The following is a 21,193-nucleotide window of genomic DNA, read 5'->3' on the forward strand; positions in this document are numbered from 1 at the left end:
TTATAAATCAATAATTTCCTTTCCCCTGAAAGCCGAGATCTATGTCCTGTCAGCTAGTACAGGTTTTTAACTTGAGCTCCAATTGTTTCCGCTTAGATTTGATATGTTTCGCCCAAGTAAGTCACCGGTCAAGATCACAACCCAAATATGAGATCTCGGAATCGGAACATTGAAGATAGAAACAGGAGGACAGTGTTCCGTACGAAGGGTGAACGTGACGTGCTTGATTTTGTTTCATTTATTTTTATCTTCCAACATGATGTAAGCTACGATTCGACGAGAGTCATATAATCTTGAATTCTATTATTAAATAATAAATAATATTCTCTATGTATTATATTATACATGCATATATATATTTAAAGTTTCATTTATCGCGTGTACCTTTGGTACAAGAACTTATTTACAAAATGGTAGGTAACGCTCAGTAAAAATAACAAAACAAATTTTCAGATTTTAATTCACGTCCTCTGAAATGCTACTAAAAAATCCTTCTGTAACTTGTCAATTACAAAAAGCTCTCCCCTAAAGGGAGGAAGTTGAGTTTGATATTTCAGACAATTTTTTGGAAAAGTTATATAAATTTTCTTTAATTTTCGTCGCTTGAAATTTTTTATTAAAATACACCCTTAGCGAATGAATAAAAAAAGCATTCAAAGAGAGGAATGGATTAATGTTTGAATATAATTATTATTTATTTATTTTATAAAGTGGATTAAAGGGAAAAAATCTGTTTCATGTCAAAAGGAAGGGTGGCCTACTGATAAATATGTCACGTAAAGAAATAGTTGAAATTACCATGAATTCAATCGTCTAATTTTTTTAAAGTAAAAATAAGTTCATTCTTCCAAATTTCGTTCAGGTATACTACATTGTTCACACGTATTTCCTCATAAACAGTTTAACAGACACAAATCGAAATAATGTGCAGAAATTGAAATAAAGTAAATCACTTGAGAAAAAAGCATATTTTCTGTGGTTTTGAATGGAAAACAATGATAATATGAAAATAAAATAAATCTATTCAAATCACTAAGTAGCCTTGTACGTTGTCTATATAGTAAATAAGTAGGGCTCGCAAATAGAATTATACTGACATTCTACCTAGAACAAAAATCGGGGCATTTTCTATTAAATTGTTGACAACTTTAGAACAGTTCATTCAATTTTGATAAATGGAATGCAAAAGGATATCCAAAAATTATACCTACATAATGTGATTTAGTCAGCAACTCAAAGTATTACAGCTGTAAAAATCCGACACTCTTTCAATTTAAAATTTATTTCTCACTAAATAATGATGTTATATGGATAAATCTGAGCAAAAACCATCCAATGGAGTAATTTTTAGAAGACTTATTCAAATATTCCCAGAGATTATTCACTTTAGGCGAATAATAGTTACCTTGTTGCATATTATATAAAATTATTTAAATAAAATTTAAAAAAAAAAAAATTATGCTTTCTGACAGAGCATAATAGAATATTTTTTAAAGTGCTAATAACAAACGACAAAGTTAAACTGCTCTATAAACGAACCAGAAGAGTTCATTTTCGAATGATATGCCTATAAAATAATTTATTATTTTAACAGCAAAATTGCTTAGCCTAATATTACCTTTTAAATAATTTCTGTCAATAAAAAACGAGATTTTTATTTCATTTTTTAAAGAATTTAAAATTGCTTCTCTTACAGTAATTTAAAATTTCTGGTTTGTGAATTTCTTGTTTTTTTTTAGTGTAAAATTTCCAACAGCTACGGTCATCAGCCCCGGTTGAAATTGGTAGTGTGTGAAAAGATAACATGCCTCACCGTGATTAGAACCCGGTACTTTCGCACGAAATGCCGAAACGCTATCTACTCAGCCTTAAAAACTTAAATTTTTAAAATTTACTTTTGGTTTTAGAAATATTATGATTGTTTTTTCAGTTGAGTTCTTTTAAATAAGATATTTAAATATTTTTTAATAAGTAATGTTTATCGTCTATAAAAATATGTTGCTCTTATTATGATTTATTGGTTTGTTCACTTTTCGTTATTTTTAATCAGTTTTTAATATAGATTTTTGTGATTATCTGAAACACTTCTTTTTTTTAATATTACATAAAAACGTATTATTATAATTGTACGGTATATAAATAAAAAAAAAAAACTTACATATATTATTTTTTTTAAACTTAATTTATATTGAAAAATTGCTTTAAAATCATTAGAAAATATATTTTAATTGATCCATAGTTTGGTAGTTCAAATTTTGGACCTATTGTTAATCTTACCCATTTAATACATTATACGGAATTAAAACGATCTTTACGATGAAATATAAGGAAGCAAATCTATATAATCTCACAATAAATAAATTCATCAAATTATTTTTACTTTGATTTTATATCGAATCTAATTAAATATGTAAATATGAAAAACATGCTACCTTTTTTGAGAATGACTGTTTTTTATTTTAAATAATTTAAGTAGGCTTAATTATATATTATTTCATTCTTGTTAAATTGTGAAAAATAAGACTATCTTTTCAAGTGTTTTATCCAAAGTTGTTAATCTAAAACAGTCAAGTTTTTTCAATAATATTTTTCACGAAAAGTAATCTATGTGGTATTTCTACGTACTCAGAATTGTAAAAATAATTTTTTAGTTGTAAATTTAAAAAATCTTAAATCTTACTCGTCTTTTATTTTTCTTTTTAGACATCAGAACTAAAATAATAAGTCAACATGATATTAAAATAAAGTTTTTATGCTGCTTATGAAGTTTTATAGTTGGTTTTAATTCTTTTTTTATTCCATTATTTAATTACATCTTTTATTACAGCATAAACCTCTTTTATTAAGCGAAAATTACCTTATTCTTGCAAATAAACAAACTAAACGTTGATTTAGGTTGTTATATGTTCAATTGTAGGCTATATTTGTTTTCAAAAGTAGTTTAATTACTAATTAAAACACATAAATAACGCATTTGAGTTTTTCACAAAAAATTATATTTTATGCTCTCGTTAAAAAAAAAAATACTTTTATTAAACTTTCATCTTTGTGGCTTCATACATTTAAAACTTTTTAACTAAACATATGACAAAGCAACTTATATTTTGAATTTACCAGTCGATCAGATTTTAATATATTGTATGAATACATCGACTAACTGTTGTGAGGTGTAATCATAGAAATAAAAAAAAGTAATCTAACACAGCTCGCGTTACAAATTATTTTACCTTTGACAAAAATTATAGGTTACGAATTAAGAAAAATGTTTTAGGGGAAAATAAATAAATTTTTGTTTAGAAATTAATGAAAAAGCCTGAATACGTTTCTAATATTCGGATAATAACCAGATTTAAAGAAATTATAAAAATTAGAACGTTAGAAATAGGATTAAAAAGGTCTTCGAAATTCTTTTAAATTTCTAATAATTGTAAAAATAGTATTTAATTTAATTAAAATATTATTTTTAAATTTTAATGACATATTCTAAAATTGCGCGAGTTTGTGGTATCAGGAATTCTTTTGTGCTTCATTATTCCGTCCATGAGTGGAGTTTCCGAAGTACTGTTGTACCACAAATTAAATAATGTATGAGATTTCTGCTTGTTCTTTAATAAGCTTATTTTCAAATTTAATGTTTATAAATTAAATATCTTTCAAGTTTTATGAAACTTGAAGATATTTATACAGTGCGTAAAATATGTCTTAACAACGTCACTGGTAATCCGACTGTTGGAAGAGCCGCATAATTAAATTCTTTTTTCTTCTTTTTTTTCTTTCTATTTATAGTTGCATCAACATTTAAAGTCAGTTGACTGGAGTGTTAACTGTTGTAGTCTTGATGTTGTAGTCAAGATGTAGTCTTGAACTGACTCAGACCGACCATTCCTGAGACGTGTGGTTAATTGAACTCCAACCACCAAAGAAAACCGGTATCCACGATCAAATATTCAAATCCGAATAAAAGCTACTTTTAGGGATTTCGACCTAGGGATTTACTAGGTCGACTTACTACTTACTGTAGTCTTGATGTTGTAGTCAAGATGTAGTCTTGAACTGACTCAGATCGACCATTCCTGAGACGTGTGGTTAATTGAACTCCAACCACCAAAGAAAACCGGTATCCACGATCAAATATTCAAATCCGAATAAAAGCTACTTTTAGGGATTTCGACCTAGGGATTTACTAGGTCGACTTACTACTTACTAGGGATTTCAAATCCTCAACTTCGAAATCAGCTGATTTAGTGACGAGTTTTATCATTAGACCAACCCGGTGGGTTAATAAAATTCTGAAAAATTTTTGAAATAGATTTTTAGAGTTAGTCGTTAATAATACTTTAAAAATATCTTTAAAAGTACTAAACGTTTATCTTATTGGTCAACGTCAAAAAGTATTCATTTCCCAGAAATATAACGGAAGAAGTAAAATTAGAAAAAAATATTACAGGTTTGTTCATTTTATAGCGTTGTCTCTTTACATTCTCAGAAATTGATTGAAAGCGTATTTTAGTAATAATTATTGATTAAGTTATTAGTTTTTATATCATTAATTTAAAAAAAAATAATAAATTTATTATTATTAAAAAAAAAAGACTTAATGTAAAATCTTTTTCTACAATTTTAGGCTTATGAGTTAACAGGTAGTTCTTTGAACAGGCATATTTTGGTCTAAAGTTTTTGGTTTACGAGAAATATTTGCTGGAACACAATATTCTTCAACTTTTTATGTTTAATTAAATAATTAAACTTTTTCTAAAGAAGATTATTTTTTGCTTTCTAATTGATAAAACCTATACAACTAAATTATCAACAGTCCTCAAAGTAAAGGTTCTTCTCTATTGCCCGGAATAGAACCCTTAGTAAAAATTTCAAAAAATCCTTTCATACAGTATTTTGTATATAAATTTTTACCTTAATTTTTTCCCAACCCCCTGAAATATTTTATGTAAATGAACCCTAAGAAAGAATTAAAAAAACAACACAGTTTAATGACTAATTTATCAAACGATGTAGGATGTAACCTTTAAAAAAGAATCTTCTACAAGATTATTTATATTTTATTATTTTCAATGTTCTTTAGCATCGGTTGCTAGTTGTATCCGTCTCTGGAAGGGAATATGAATTTCAATTTAAAAAAGATTTGATATTAAACTTATATCAATTTTTTGATATTTTTTCATTCTATTAATTTTTTATGAAGTTTATCAAATGAATGAAAGAAATATTTTAATGGAGAACAAGGAGATTCGATAAATGTCTATAGTAAAAAATAATATACGTAGCTGCGGTTTAATCTACTCATTTTAAAAAGTTTGTTAAAATTGGTTTGGCTGCTCATGCGCAATTCTGGATGAAGAAACACAGCAACAAGTATAATAGGCTAAAACCGTAACAGGCACAAATAGAAATAACGGTCATTTGATTTATTTATGTAAAAAAAGTAAAGATATTACGATAAAGGATCGCTAAAAAAAAATAATTAATTTACTATTACATTATAGTGATATAAATAAATTTATGGCTAAAATTGAATAAACATACTGGCAAAAGAATTATTTATATTGATATAATTTATTCACCAATTAAACGGTTCTTGGGATTATAATAAGACATTAAAATTTCAGGTAGCCTAAAAATTGCTATTTATACTAATTCATCATATTTGGCAACATTGACAGAAATAATGATGATGATGATGGTGACAATTATGACAGTGATGATTACTATGAGCGTTTAATTTTGATGAACCAACTTTTTAACGAACAGAACAAAATTGTATTTGACATAAATTATTTGATTATTATTAGGCTTTAAACAAGGTTCATTTTCGTCATTTTTAAAGCTTAATTTTAACGTTTAACATTGCTTTTTAATTGTTATTGACTAATAGAATTGCAAAATATCATTCGTAAAATTAGTAAGACGATTCATTAATCGGCTTAATAGGCTAATACCTATTATTTACGAAAAAAAAATTAAATTAATTAATTTCTTTCTCCATAAAAAATGAAATAAAATTGTAATTTACGATAACCCGATTTCCGGAGGAATTTATAAAGTAATATAAGGACGAATTGAATTAGTTATTTTAAGTTATAGGCTGTTTCAGTTCAAAGTACGAACTTCGGCTTAACTACCACGCAAATCACTTGGCAGTAAATCTACTAAACAATGGGAATTAATTAGAAGGTAGAACCGATTCCACGTTCTAGATCTAAGAGTCCCTTATAATGTCTTACTGTGTCTAAAGTAAACTCGGATGTGAGTATTGTGCATTATCAATCCGACGGTTAATTTAAAATATTTCTTATTTTTTACATTGGTTCTTATTTTTGTACATTACAATGTAAAAAAAATGTACTACTACTGCTACTAATACTATATATTTTTATTTCTACTTGTGACGATATAATATTTTGCACCCTATTATTCTTGTGGTGGAGCGCGTCATTCAAAGTTGATAATAGTATGTGCTTAGCATAAAACAATTTATTATTTTTGTGTGTAATTTTTGAAAAGTTTGTCTGAGAACTTCTTATCACGTGATTTGGTATGTGATCCAATTTACTCAAGATTTATGTAAATGTAACTGATTGTAAATAAGCTTTGAAATATTACAAGAAAAAAAAACAATTTATAGGCAACTTATACTTAATTTATAGACATTCGTTTAATTGACAATAAAATGCTGTTTTAATTAGAATATTGATATGAAAGTTGTGTGTGTTTGTAATAGAATTATAAGATATTTTATTAAATTAATAAATAATTTATTGGGTTTTTTGTGTTAAATTGTAGGAGGCTTATTTATTATGTTTATAATAATTTATTATGAATTATAAATTTTTGTAATAAAATTAAATTATAAGAATTTAAATAAAACTATAATATTATTGTATAAAGTAACATAATTTTCATTAATTTCAAATAATTATCTTTTTATTATGATAAGAAATAATCTTGGTATTTTCGAAATTAGGGAACCTCTTATATATATATAATAACCATTATAAATTACTATTAATACAACAATGAAATAACTGCTCAAAGCTTTTTAGATTTAGAGGTAAATAAAAATCGTAATTAAGGATTTATAGGAATATTCTGTAAATTTAATAATTATTTTTTTTTAATTATTAAAAACAAAAATCTCTAAATTACTTAAATAAGAAGAAGGTTATCGTTAGTGGTTATAAATAATTAAAATTCTACAAATAAATTACTCTTATTTAATAATCGATCTATAGTTTATAATTTAATATTAACAAATAAATTAAAAGTTTAATTATTAAAAAAATGGTAACTATAAACTACATAATTACAATATGTGACCTTTAAAATATTTTGATTTAAATTAATCATGGAGATAATAAAATATAGATTAAAATACTAAAGGTTCACAAACACGGTTTCTTTTTACTCTATGCTACGTTAGGTTTTTATGCTCACTAATTTAACGTTTCAACCAGACATTTCAAATTATTTAATTTCAGTAAATTGGTTTTTTTTACAAAAAAAAAAACCCAATTTACTTAAAAAAAGAATAATGAAAATTCTGTCTTCAACATATATTTATTTTGTAAAATAAAATCCTGTCATTAGAATAATTATGCCAAAAATACAGTATTTGTTTTTAAGTGTTAAAAAATATTGTTTTATATTTTTCATAAAAAAAATATAAATATATATTTCAATCAATATATATAAAATAAAAAATGATTACTTTTATTTTATAACCTATTTAATTTGTACAATATATAAATACACCCAATTATAGACTATAAAGTAGAAAATTGTAAGTTTTTAAACCATTATACAAAATTATTGTAGTTTTTTTATAATCTTTATCAACGCCTGGTGCTATAGTTATTTTATTATTCTTAAAAGCTATATAAGAAGCACCGTTGACATGTCACACATTAAGATTTACGGATAAAATTTTCATTAGTTTTATGTTTTTAAACTGCTTAATTTAAGGATTTATTAACAGATTACATCAAAATGCAGAAAGAAATACAATGGATTACATTTTTTTTATGTAGGCCTAATAGAAATAATATATATATAAAATAACAATATTGAAATGAATAAACAATCATTGTTAGATGGTTACCGAGCAAAAGTTTTGTTAAAATTACTTTTTTTATTAAAATAATTAGTTTTATTTTTTCTTTATAAGGAATTCCTTATGATTTTTTTTAGAGTTTAACAAACTGTTAATAAATTAACAAGATATTCATTTATTTTTTTTTAAGCAAGCTGTTGTTTTGCATTACAAACTAACTTAAGAGTAAATTATCTATTTTTTTAAGAAATGTTTTTAATTAAAAATATGACTTGAGATCTGTACTATGGATCAATTCATTTGTTCTATGTTTTAATCACTAATGCGCACGCATAATAAGCATATCGTATATTTTCCCGTGATTATGATAATATTATGTTTTAACCGATATAAATCGTTTTATTTTTAAAGGCTTATTACTACAATTATTATTTTAAAATTTTAAATATAACTTAAATTTACTTAGGCCTAAGAATGTTTCTTAACATTATATATATATATATATATATATTATATTTGTTATAGTATAACAAAAAAATATATATATATTTTTTGTTTTAAAGGAAAACAAACTAAAAATAATTAAATATCTTAGTATTTTTAATAAATAAATAATTTTTTTTTAACAGAAAAAGCAATAATTCATTCATTCAATTTAAAAAAAAACTTATTTATGACCTAGATTTTACACTAAAAAGTACATATTGTATATGTATATATATATATATATATATATATATATATATATATATATATATATATTAATTTAGTAATTATTAAAGCATATTAACCCAATCTTAAATGAATAGTTATAGCAAGTATATTTTGCAGAATCGTTAAGTTTTATTATTGTCTATATAATAATAAATTTCAAAATACTAGAAACATAAATTATTTAAAATAATGTTTATACTATTTTAAGTTTATAAATAAAAAGAAAAATAGTCATAAATAAATTTAGATTTGTAATATTTTAACGGTTAATTTTAATGATATATATTAGAAAAATCATTTGACGATTATTTTTTTTATTATATTTCAGAGAAACTATGGGTATTCCCAAAGTATTCCAAGCATGGGTAGCAAAGGGTATTCCTTTACATTATCTAAAATAATTTTACTGAAAGATAAAAATTAGTTTTAAATTAAATGTGCTCTGAATACTTACATTTTAGCCTAAGATCCAGAGATTATTTTTCAAATAATTAAGTAAATTTATTCTTTTTATTTATCTATAAATAATAAGTTTATTAGTATAAAAAATATATTATAGCCTAATTAGATATTATTTAAAGAATATTAGGAATTTTTTTAACAATAACTTTTGTTTTTAAGCGTTAAAAAATAACGATAACATTTTAAGTAAAATAAATAAAAATAAATTTAATATATAAGCCTAATAACTAATCATTTATATACAGAGCACTGACAAATACTTAATTTTTAATGTAGTAATGTAATGTATTGTAATGACAATTTTTAATCCTACCTTTTTGTTCAAAAGTTTTTATTTAGTAATTTTATTTGTTTTGTAAAAATAATAACAAATTATTTTAAATTTAATAGATCTTATCAATTTATATTTTGAATAATCTAATTTAGGTTTTAATATTAAAATATAAAGTAATTAAGAAGTATAACAAATAGAAACATTCAGTTAAGGTGATAAATTCTTTTATTTTAAGTGTTTAGAATTTTTTCTTTTTTTTTTAATCAGATATTAAAACAACTAGGTTAGTTCACTGATACATTTTTAGTTTGTAGTTAAAAATTAAAATATTTAATTAACTTGAAGATAAAATTAGAAGTACAAAATTTATCGCTGTATTTATAAACATAATTCTATTACAGGAGTCTTGTTTCTAGTTATAAAATTTGATACGAATTTAAATGTCGGTAAAACCGTTCCGTTCAGTAGTTAGTTTGTCTAACTAACTATTGAGGTTAAGTTTGAGTTATAACTCTTATTTTTTTAAATTTACGTAATTTTATTGTTTACTTACCGAGGATCGGTGTGGGTGGCTGAGGTGGAGGCTTTAGATCTCGGGACATGATCGCTGCGATGGAGAAATCCGTAGCGGGCGCACGGGGCTTGTGCCCCTCTTGCATGGTGGCCAACAGCATTCCAGGCCGCACTGTCGCGCACTGACTGGGTACGCTGCACCTACATGCCGCCAGGTGGCAGCTCGGTAGCGGGCGTGGTCGATAGGCGGGACTTACCCCCTCTAAACGCCTCACCTATTTAATTAAGCATTACTGCCTTTTATGAGTTATGTGGACAAATGGAAGCCCGGGGTCCTGTAGGACATCAACACTCGCTCTACTGGCTACTGTTGACTCGCTCCTACTGCTGTTGATAAGGCTACTCCACCCACAATTTCAACCCTTTGATATTCTACTTCCGGTTAAAATTCTTCTCCATGATTTTGGTACAATGGATTCGGCAGGAAACCTACTTTATGTTAATAAATAAGCTTAAACATACATAGAAATTCCAATTTAACACGGCTTATTATTACCTGTCACTCAGAATTAAAACGTTCTTCCACGAAAGAAATTAATTACCGGGTAACTAAGGAAATTTTCAAGTTTATAACATCGTTAAAATATAATTTCTCTATGAACTCTAAATTAAATACCCCGCACTTAATAGAACTTTGCGTACTTTTGTCATCGCTTACGCAGAACTACCATTTAAATATAAAAATAAAATTCCTTTGTAGTGTGTCTATAGCCTAGTAATAAAAAAGCGTTTTCATCTTTTCTTTTTTTAAATTTAATTTCATTATTAAATATCAATATGACATTAAAATATTTAATCAATTATTTCCTTTTTATTACTCGATAAAACCAAATTTAAATGATTAAAACTTATGATTTTATTTCTATTAGTGCGAACTAAATTAAAAATTTTTCAATACTTTGTTATTTACAACTTTTTTCTACACAAAATTACTTCCTGATTTCATTCTCATATAAAATAAACTTAAAAACATAATTAAATAGTAAAACCGACTTAATAAAACTCACTTTAACGAAAAAACTTATTCAATTCTTCAGTTAGAACTAAGTTTACAACTGAGTAATAATATGGTTGAAACCAAATCTGGATAGATGAGAATATTATAAAATAATTTCAAAATCAGTTTAACAGTAAATGTATAAATATAGTAAAAATAATTTTATTAACTCATCAATAAAAAGTAATTCAACACATAGAACTGCATATTTCTTTTAATCAGAGTTACGTTTTCCCTTTACTGTACACAGAAAAGGTAAAGTGATTTAATTGTTTATATTTAATCTTGATTAAATATAAACAATACAGTATTTATAACAATATATATTTATTGATTTTCGTGAAGATTTTGAACGATTGCAAAATTTCGATGAAATTAATAATTCTTTTACCTTCCTAATTCATCTAATCTGATACAGTAGAAGTCCCAATATTTAAATCGATTACAGTAATTTATAAAAGTTCTCTATTAGCTGTATTTTCAGGAAAATTAATCAAAAAATACCAATTCTAATCTTCAACAATAATTCATCTAAATAAATATTATCAAGTGTGGATATTACTTTTTATATCACATTACTAAAAGACACGACTTGAGAAATCATAAAACAGAATAAATTACTATGGTTTCTGTACTACAAAAATGTAGAAATAAATAATGAAATAAAAGAATAATAATAATTGTGTATTCTATAGTGCCGTAGCCAATTACAAACCCCAAAACAATATGACTTAACATAGTATCATGTAACCTGGATTATAAAACACATTTCTATGGATTTTCCTCTGAATTATTTAGCCAATCTAAACTCTACTTTTAAAGCGAAGCAAGAAATATACTCAAATATTATCTTCATAATTGTTCATATAAAGCAACTTAACCTTTCTCTTTTAATAAAAAGTCATTTTAATTAGGTTTTTAAAATGATGTGTGTGTGTGTGTGTGTGTGTGTGTGTGTGTGTGTGTGTGTGTACAATATGCCTATTATTAATAATATAGGTCTAATAAATAAATAATTTATTCAGATAGATACGCAATGCAGTTAACACTTTATATAGATCAAGTTAGGAACTGTTAGGTATGTTATTAAAAAGAAAACGAAACTATCAAAGAGTTTGTTAGAAAGGATCAAGAAAAGCCGTGGGAAAACATTGATCAGAGCAGCAGCAGAATACACAAAATTACCTGGTTAGAAGAACCAATAGGAATAAACCGTTTGAGCTGATAAAATTAAATGTGTCGACACAAATCAAAGGGGACCAGAAAGAACTCATAAGTGGACCTATGCATTAAAAATCTTTATACTTTAACATATTGCAAAACGGTTCATTATTCGTGACTAATAGATATCGTGAAAAATAAAAATAAAATTAATCAATTAAAAAAGGAAAGTGGTTAAAATTTATATAAATAAAGAAAATAATGGTCAAAAAAACAAGATAAATAAAAATCAATATCGAATAAAATAAAAATCTGGAAATTTTTAAATAACAATTTTTTAAAGACGTATTTGTACGTGGTAAACGAGTATACTGAAAACAGTTTCAGTTTTTAATCTTATGCGTAGATCTTTGAAATGGGTAGATAGTTTATTAAAAATGACTATGGAAACGTAATAAGATATTTTCTTGTAGTCCATTTTTCTATTTTACGAGAAACTTTTGTTGTTTGGCTTGATAACAGGAAGAAATTATTAGTTTTTTAGAAATATGTTACAATGTATTTTAAATTTTAGGTGGCTTTATCGTAAATATGAAGGAGTGGAAATGTTAGAATTCTTAATTTACTAAGAATTGGTCTCCCTGATTGTTATTTACGGAAGTTAAACTATGTTCTTACATCCTAGTTACCCCTCCAAAATATATTTTAGAGTGGAGTGTACATAGGAAAAATAAATTTATAAACGATAACAAAATAATAAGCGAAATTGTATGTTTGATTTTATTGCAAAGAGAAATCAATTTGCTCTTCCCACAAGAATTCATCATCAAAGATGAAATCCAGAATAAAAACTTAAATTAAAAAGCTATAATTTTCCATCTGTTTTTAATAGTCGATAAATTTTGATCCCATCTGTGGATAAAGTAGATTAAACCTAACGTTAATATTTTTTATGTCGTAAAATTAATCATCAATTACATCTAGGCCAATGCCAAGTGAATTTTGCCATTTTTTTAAGTATTCAATCTTAGTTAATAAAATTTTATTTACACGTATACTACATAAGATTCGGCCTTGTTTTATAGATTGAGTAAATATCAGACATACTATTTGTAGGTAATACTAATATTGTGTTAATATAATTTAAAAGTATTGTACAATCAGCATTTCGTAATGCACGAATACAAATTGTAAAAAAAATTGGAATTGTATTTATTTATTTTAATAAACTCTAACACAGTTAGTGTTTAACCGGACATTTATAAAATTTTGTACAAAATAAGAATACGAGTAGCAGTCAACAAATCATCATTCAAAAATCATCTAAAATCAAACGTGGAAAGTTGCCAAACAATTTTGTAAGTTTTATAAGGTTATGGGCGTTTATAAGGATATGAAAACACAATAATGTTAGTTATTAATCAGACGATAAAAGTATGTAAGTTTGTTTCTCTTATCGAAGGCCAGGTAACATTCAAAACAAGACTATTGATAATCCTTTAATAGAAATCCAGTTTTAATCATTTTTAGGAAGATTACGGGAATATTTTTAGACGTCAAGAGGTTTTAAAGAACAATCATGGCGGAAACCTTATATTTATAAAAATTTCGAATATAAATTATCTTGCGTGTAATAAAAAGTTCACAAATTCTTTTAAATCTATTTTTAGATTCTTTAAATAGTTTACGTAATAAAAGCTTATTATTATATTAATTCAATGCGATAAAAAAAAATTTTCTATAGCTTTTTAAAAATCAAAACGAAAAGTTAATTACTCTACGCAACCACTTATAATAATAATAATTTACTGAAATCAATTTTACTTAATACGCGTAATATTATTATGAAATTTTCTAAAAAAAAAAAATTGTGTAAATCAACAATGAGAAATTCAATTTTGAGTTTATAAGCATTTTAACGAAATATTTTTCAGCAAGCATTTAAATTTTAGGTAAATTTAAATGTATCTTAACGTAATATTAAGAATATTAAAATTTTATTATATAATCATAAGAATATTTTTTTTAATGTCGTCAAGGTTTGAAATTTTACTAGTTAATGTTCCCGTCTATTATGAAATAATAGTTTTTGCACTGGGTTTTGGCTAAACATTGCATACAAGAATAATATGATAATATACATTCTACAGTATTATATATTGTTGCCTAAGAACACGTAATACGTATAAGGGTCGTTGACAATTTCTACGACAAAGATTAAGATATTGACTAACTAATATTCTTGTGAGACAAATAATGGGCAGAAATTATTTGTTTCATAAAATATATGACCTGAAATTATATATTGTTAAATATTAGATCTTTATACCCAGTAATGTTCAAGAAAAATTTATTGTGTAACTTAAAAAATATTAGAGTCGAAAAAGTACATTTTCTTATGTTTAAAGTAAATTTAATTTGTTAAAATACCTACTAAAACGTTTTTGAGCTAAGGAGGAAATAAATCCAAATGAACTCAAACGAAAACAGTAAAAATTTAAGGAACTGCACTTTTGTTAAAAATTAAATGGGCAAAAAATATTAGAAAATATTCTGATTTTTAACCACGGTCAAACATCATTATTACTAACAGCTAAAGAAAAAATATTATTGCTCACCGTTTGAATTGGTCTCCTTGCTTACTTATACAAAGTCCAGTGCATTGTATCACGTACCACATACATAATTATCCATAGCAATACGAATATTCTTAATAAGTTCAAATGTATCAAAATTCCATTTTTTGACATTACTTTATTATGCATATTAATCTGATGCTCGGGGGCACCTTGCATATTATTCTACATTATTTTACATATTTTTTTTTACCTACACAAAGGATTTGGCAAATATATTTTTTTCTTAGCAACAGATTTTGTAATAATTAACTCGTTGTTGAGGTTCAAAGGCCCCCGAGCAGGAGCCGAGCGGCTTCACTTCGGCCGGACAGCCATATTTCATCGAAGCACATTAATAGAGGGGATTAATGGCAAATCATGTTAATTACAATTAAACTGTTACTATTTATTAATAATAATATTATTAATTAGAAACTGATCGTAGCCTGTATTATATTTGAAATCAAAAGTAGATCTGAATGTGTAGGCGTGACGAATACTTTCGTTTATAATTAATAATACTTTCATAGAAAGTTTGTTAAACATTTCTCTTTTTATTAACAGGATATTCCTTTATTTTAAGATGTTTTTATTTATTTTAATACGTTTAATGTCATTCAATAACCTGTAAAAATTTCATAATAACACAACTATTAATTCTACGTTTATTCCTATTTTTATACTTGTTTATAATTTCATTCCTGTTTGATGTACAATTTCTTAGAACGCCTTTAAAATATCAGAACGCGTTTTAAGAATAAAGAAATGGAATATCAGTAATATTGATCAAATATAATATAACCTACCTTAAAATTCTAGATGTTTGTTTTACGTAATATACAAATATCAAATGTGGATTACCAAAATAATTTCAAGTAATACCTTCCAAGTTTTGTTGTACTGAATTTTATCTACTTATTTATTGACTTTCTTCATTTAATATTGTTCTAGGTTATTCTAGGCAAATACTGAATAGTTTCCTTACTAAAAATATAATTTTTTGTGCAATCAATCACCTGAAATATATGTATATATATTTAATATTCTTGGCAAATGATAATTAAAAGTTGGTTTAAAAAAGTTGACTTCATTTATTTTTTTTCTTTCATTTGATTTATATCAAATTACTATTAAAAGTGTTGCGATTTCTCTGTGATAATGGGATAAATTTAATTTAGCGGTTTTACTTATGTGGGATTCCTCACGGGATACTGTAAGCGAAGTGAAAATAGTCTAATAGTGATAATCGAATATTTGCTACCCATTTGTTATTCATGTTCCAGTTTGTTATTCAATACCTGGTGTTTATTTTTTAATTAGATATGATCACATAGTTTTAATTAAATCAATTAATGACTGTTGATGCTACTATAAATAAATAATGAGAAAAGAACCATTATTTTAAATATCTCTATGAAATGACATCTACGATTTAAAATTGAACAAAAAACAGCCACCATTTTTCATAAGAATTAAAATTTCAATCTACAAACAATAGTCTACCTTCAGTTACAAAACATAAAATTATTTACTGTTAATAAAACTTATTTCTATGGTTCATGATGCTGTGACAGCATTGATATGAAAAAAATATGGCTGCAGTCATAAAACTTTATTCATTATTAACATTTTTTTTTAGATTATTTGTTATTTTTATTTTACTCATTATTGAGATGAAATGTAAGGAAGAAAATGAGCCTAAGTTTAAATATATAGGCTGCTAATTTTACGCGGTAGATCTGAGCACTATTTTGGAAAAATTTAAGGCAAATTTCTCAAAAACCAATTGGAAAATTTTATATTAGAATTTAAAAAAATAATATTATGTAAAAATATAAGAAAATCTTAAAATATTTATAGGCATGTACATTGTAGGCATATTAACAATGTTTTTGAAAAATAATTGTAAAACAGATTTGCTTGTTTTAAAATGTTAAATATAAAAATTAAATAGTTTTAAAAAAAACGGTTCAGACGTTTTTTGTTTAAAAAAAAAAAAGTTAATACATTTATTTTTATGCCGAATTCGAGATTTCTGCATATAAATTTATATCTTCCCGAATTCTCATAAAACTGTTTTTTTTTAAACCCTTGAATTTATGAGTTATTGATTAAACGAATTTTTCAAAATACTGATGAGAGAGATCTCTCATATTGACGTAATTTTGAACGTTATTACTAAACTAATCCATTAAAAAGAGATTTAAGTTAAACTTCAACTTTTCATATTCTAAAAATTGTAAGATAAATCTAAAATGGTTTTTTCTAATACGTCTTTCTTGTCATTCGGACTTTATTGAATTCTATTACGTCCCTTTAAATCGAAATTGCATCGAACATATAAAATTAAAAAAAAGTAAATAAATAAATAAATAATATTTAATAACACTAATTTTATTTTTATTTATTAAGCATTTATATTTTTTCAGTAGTTTGAAAGCGTAGTAATTGCATGAATAAATTTCCAAACTTTCATCAATGTGGCTGTTACTATTAACAAGTTCCATTTTTACGCTTTTTTTTGTATTCCATTCTATTTTATATTACACTAAAAGTTTCATGAAAGAAGTTCAATAATTCATTTTCACGTGATGAGAAAATAACACGCGATCACATCCGATGAGCTGTCAGCAAACTTTCCTATCAAACACTAGCTTCTGTTAATAGCACTACTACTAGTATTACCCCTGTTATTTTAGGTTATAAGGGTAGGGTACTATCTACTTACGTAGCACTAACACACACACACATTAAATCAAAAGTTGTGTGTACATTTACCTTACAACAGATTGAATATTACCTATCACTCAACAACATTAATGGAAGGAAAAACAGTATTAGCCGAAGTTACATCAATTTTTAACGGAACAAGAAATAAGAGAAAATTAATAGTAAAAAATTATGTTTGTCATTCAGTAAAAGTTTAACACGATACATATAGGTTGTTATTTATTGGTGAATGATAACCGTTGTTGTGACCTAATTTTGTTTGTCTTAATTGTTAAATAATTTTTTTTAGATAAAAATTTTTTTATATTAATTGTGAATAATTTATTTTATGTTTGTACGTATTTTAACTTTTACCTAAAGGACCTAATTGGTAATTCTTTTTTTGTTTTATTAAAAAAAAAAACATACGTTTATTAAACGTATGTTTTTCTTTTGCAAGATTGGAAAATAAATAAAATTATCTGCAAAGCACATTTGAAGATATTTTTCATTTATGTGGCATAACTGTTTACTATTGAATTATTATAACGTAGTTATAATGCTGCGACTCATGTTATTCTGTTTTCATAATATCACCGTGCGAAAATTAATTGGTAAAGTTAAACTGAAAAAATAATATCTATTTCCGAATTTTAGAGTTGTAACTCATTATCTTTACGTCATTTCTCTGGATTTCTCTTTTTATTCTTATCAAGACAAAATTTTCTTCCCCCTTTACGCTTCTTTTGAGAGAATTGGTTGTCTTTTTTTGTAGTCCTATCAAAAATTTAATAAAAATAAACATAAAAATTGTAAAATAAAGACTTAAAAGTAAATAAAAAACAGATTTAAATTTTTATTTAAAAAATACTTTATATTGTTTTAAATTAAAAATGTATGAAGGCCCACCAATTGAGGACTAATAAAGTGATGGATTCATTTTTTTTTATTTGATGACCGCTTTATAAATAAAAATTTAAAGAATTAGAGAAGTTGTCCACTTGTTTGAGGTCGGGTTTTTTACGCCAAGTTATTTATTTTATCTGTCTTTCTTTCTGCATAATAATTATTTAAGTAGTTTAAAAGATTTATGAATTTAAAAAGATATTAGCTTATTTCTAGATAATGGGAAAAACTAAATCCTTACAGGTAGCTAATTAAAAAAAAAAAAATTAATCTAATCCATAAAATATCACCATAAATTTTATGATTTTTGGTAAAACATTTCCTGAGGTAAGATAACCGAAATAAACAACGCAAAACATTTAAACAAGATTTATTTCATTTTTATCTCAATGGACCTCACAACGTCGAAAAAAAAAAGTTGGAAGATTATGGTATCTTTTTGACAACTGTAATACTTTTCATTCTGTTTAAAGTATAACATATTCTGAAAAGTAAAATTTCAATTGGCTGCTGAATTATAGAACATCAATCAACATTTATTGAAAGTAAGAATTCCTACAAATATACTTTACTTTAATGAAAAGAGATGTGATTATGCAATTCATTGTATCATAAATTAAATACGTAAAGTACAACTAGACCATTCTGACTTTGCGAATAGTACATTCACAATCAAAAATATACGGAATATTCTTTTAGAATTCTCTGTAAGATTATTCTTTCACATTATTTAGCAATTGTATTTTTTAAAAGATTTATGTAATTTAATAAAATTATTTCATTTTCATAAATATAAAGAATTTATTTTATAACATTTGCTATTACTTGGTTACTATAGTTAAATTATCTCTAAAATAACATGATTATAACCGAAGTTAACGAAATTAAACATAATCACTAATCCTGTACTTTAAATTAGTGTACCTATCCAATGGTGGATTTTTTAGTGCTGTATTTTTATTCATGCTAATTGTTTAATATTGAAGTAATTTAATTAAGAAAGAAACAATTAATTTTATTAATTTTTATGTAGTTATTTATTTATTAAGCTACATAAATAAAGTTGTTTCATAATCAGTGTTACAACAGGGAAACGGTTGAACCAAAAGCAATAATAGTAACGCAGTAGCAACAACTCCTCCACTCCGGTGGTTTATACAGCACAATAAATTGCATTAACCGATGCCGAGTAGCAAGCAAACAAGGGTGAATTGGAAGTGATCTGAGGGGAGTGACGAAGAGTGATAGAGATAGTGTAAAAGAGAGAGTGAGAGAGATTGAATACGAAGTGGAGAGCGAGTTGAAGATAAAATGAGAGAGAGTGAGTTTGTGAGAGGGCTGAAGGAAAGCAACGGCAATAAAGGGACAGGTCCCACGTGTAGGTAAAGTGTCGAGGCGAGAAATTCGATGCGATCAGTGTATTCCGCCTTGATATTGCGAGGCGTTTTAGTATGGTGGGGGTAAATTGGATGCAATGTGCTCCGAGGCTTTCACAATATTGGCTGGAAAGGGCCTGACACTTATACTTCCCCTCCTCTGTATTTCTCTCACCATGTATTCAAATGTATGCACCCTACTCTAAACGGGTAAAAGAGAGAGTGAACGAGGGATAGTGAGTCAGTGAGAGAGTTTGCACTAAGAGAGAAGAGAACATTTGATTGACGAACTTTGATCAACAAACACGAAAAAAAGGGCTCTACCCATAACAATCTACACTCTTCACACACTATTTCTTCCCTAAAATAAAAAAAGAGTAGGATACTAAAGGTAGCAAAAGTTTATTGATAAAAAGTAAAAATAACTTATCACAAAATGACACAAAAAAAAGCCTAATCTTTCTCAGAATATTAAAATATGTCATAGGTAGTTATAAACATTAATCATAATTTAACTTTAAATTAAAACTTTCATAATGATATCTTTTTTTGTAAGAAAGGTTTGTTTTTTTTTCTTTAAGGTTTACTTTAAGGTGTGATAATCATTGTAGTTGCGAAAATGGTATTTGTTTCTTAATCCTCAATCTATTTCGTAAGGCTTTTTTTTTAATAATTTGTTTTTTGGTGAACATTAGACTGAATAATGAAAGTTTAAACACTGAAATTTGTACGTATTTTGTAGAGCTTTATTTTTCAAAATAAAATGTAATAAATTTTTAACCTTGTATTTAACTTGAAAAGGTAGGAAAATTTTCTAAAATCGTTATAGGATTGCTACTCTCGAAGCGATCATATTTTCTGTTTCAAATTCTTAATTTCAATCGATTACATTTTTCTTGGAACTCGTGTACAAAGTAGATTTAAAGAACGGTGCTATCAGAAGTAAAATAAAACAATAACAATAAGAAGAATCATAAAAATAGAAAGTTCACGAAATGAATTAGAAAAGAAAAAATAAACAAAAAATAAATTATAATTGAAAGTATAAACAGAAACAAAGAAGGGAATGGATTGATTTTGCACAACATTCAGAGGGTGTAATTACACTATAAAATAACTCAGGTCCAGTACGAGTAGTCGCTTATGTCTTCTAACATCCTCACCGTTGTCTAGAAATTTACGGCTAAGTGGTTAACGTGGTCATTTAGCCGTAGTTCATACTTCAAACTGAAACGTTGTATTTCTTCCTTGACTTACCGTAGAATCAAATATTCACATGGATTTCACTGTTTTTAGCAAACCACGGCGCATCAACTATACACCTTGCTAGTTTGTTCT

General features: G+C 25.6%; 1 protein-coding gene and 1 long non-coding RNA gene across 2 annotated transcripts in view; one reads left to right on the forward strand and one right to left on the reverse strand.

Moving 5' to 3' along the window:
• The window catches only part of LOC142319493 (T-box transcription factor TBX20-like), a 264,934-nt gene extending 254,731 nt beyond the window's left edge, over positions 1 to 10,203 (reverse strand). The window contains exon 1 of the mRNA XM_075356826.1: positions 10,069 to 10,203. Within this exon, the coding sequence (XP_075212941.1) occupies positions 10,069 to 10,189 (121 nt within the window). The 5' untranslated portion in view covers positions 10,190 to 10,203. The remainder of the gene's footprint in view (positions 1 to 10,068) is intronic.
• Positions 1 to 21,193, forward strand: part of LOC142319494 (uncharacterized) — a 493,718-nt gene that overhangs the window by 270,053 nt on the left and 202,472 nt on the right. The gene's annotated exons all lie outside the window — the stretch shown is intronic.

This window comes from Lycorma delicatula, chromosome 2 (assembly GCF_047948215.1).
Source record: "Lycorma delicatula isolate Av1 chromosome 2, ASM4794821v1, whole genome shotgun sequence".
In the NCBI taxonomy this organism is placed as follows: domain Eukaryota; kingdom Metazoa; phylum Arthropoda; class Insecta; order Hemiptera; family Fulgoridae; genus Lycorma; species Lycorma delicatula.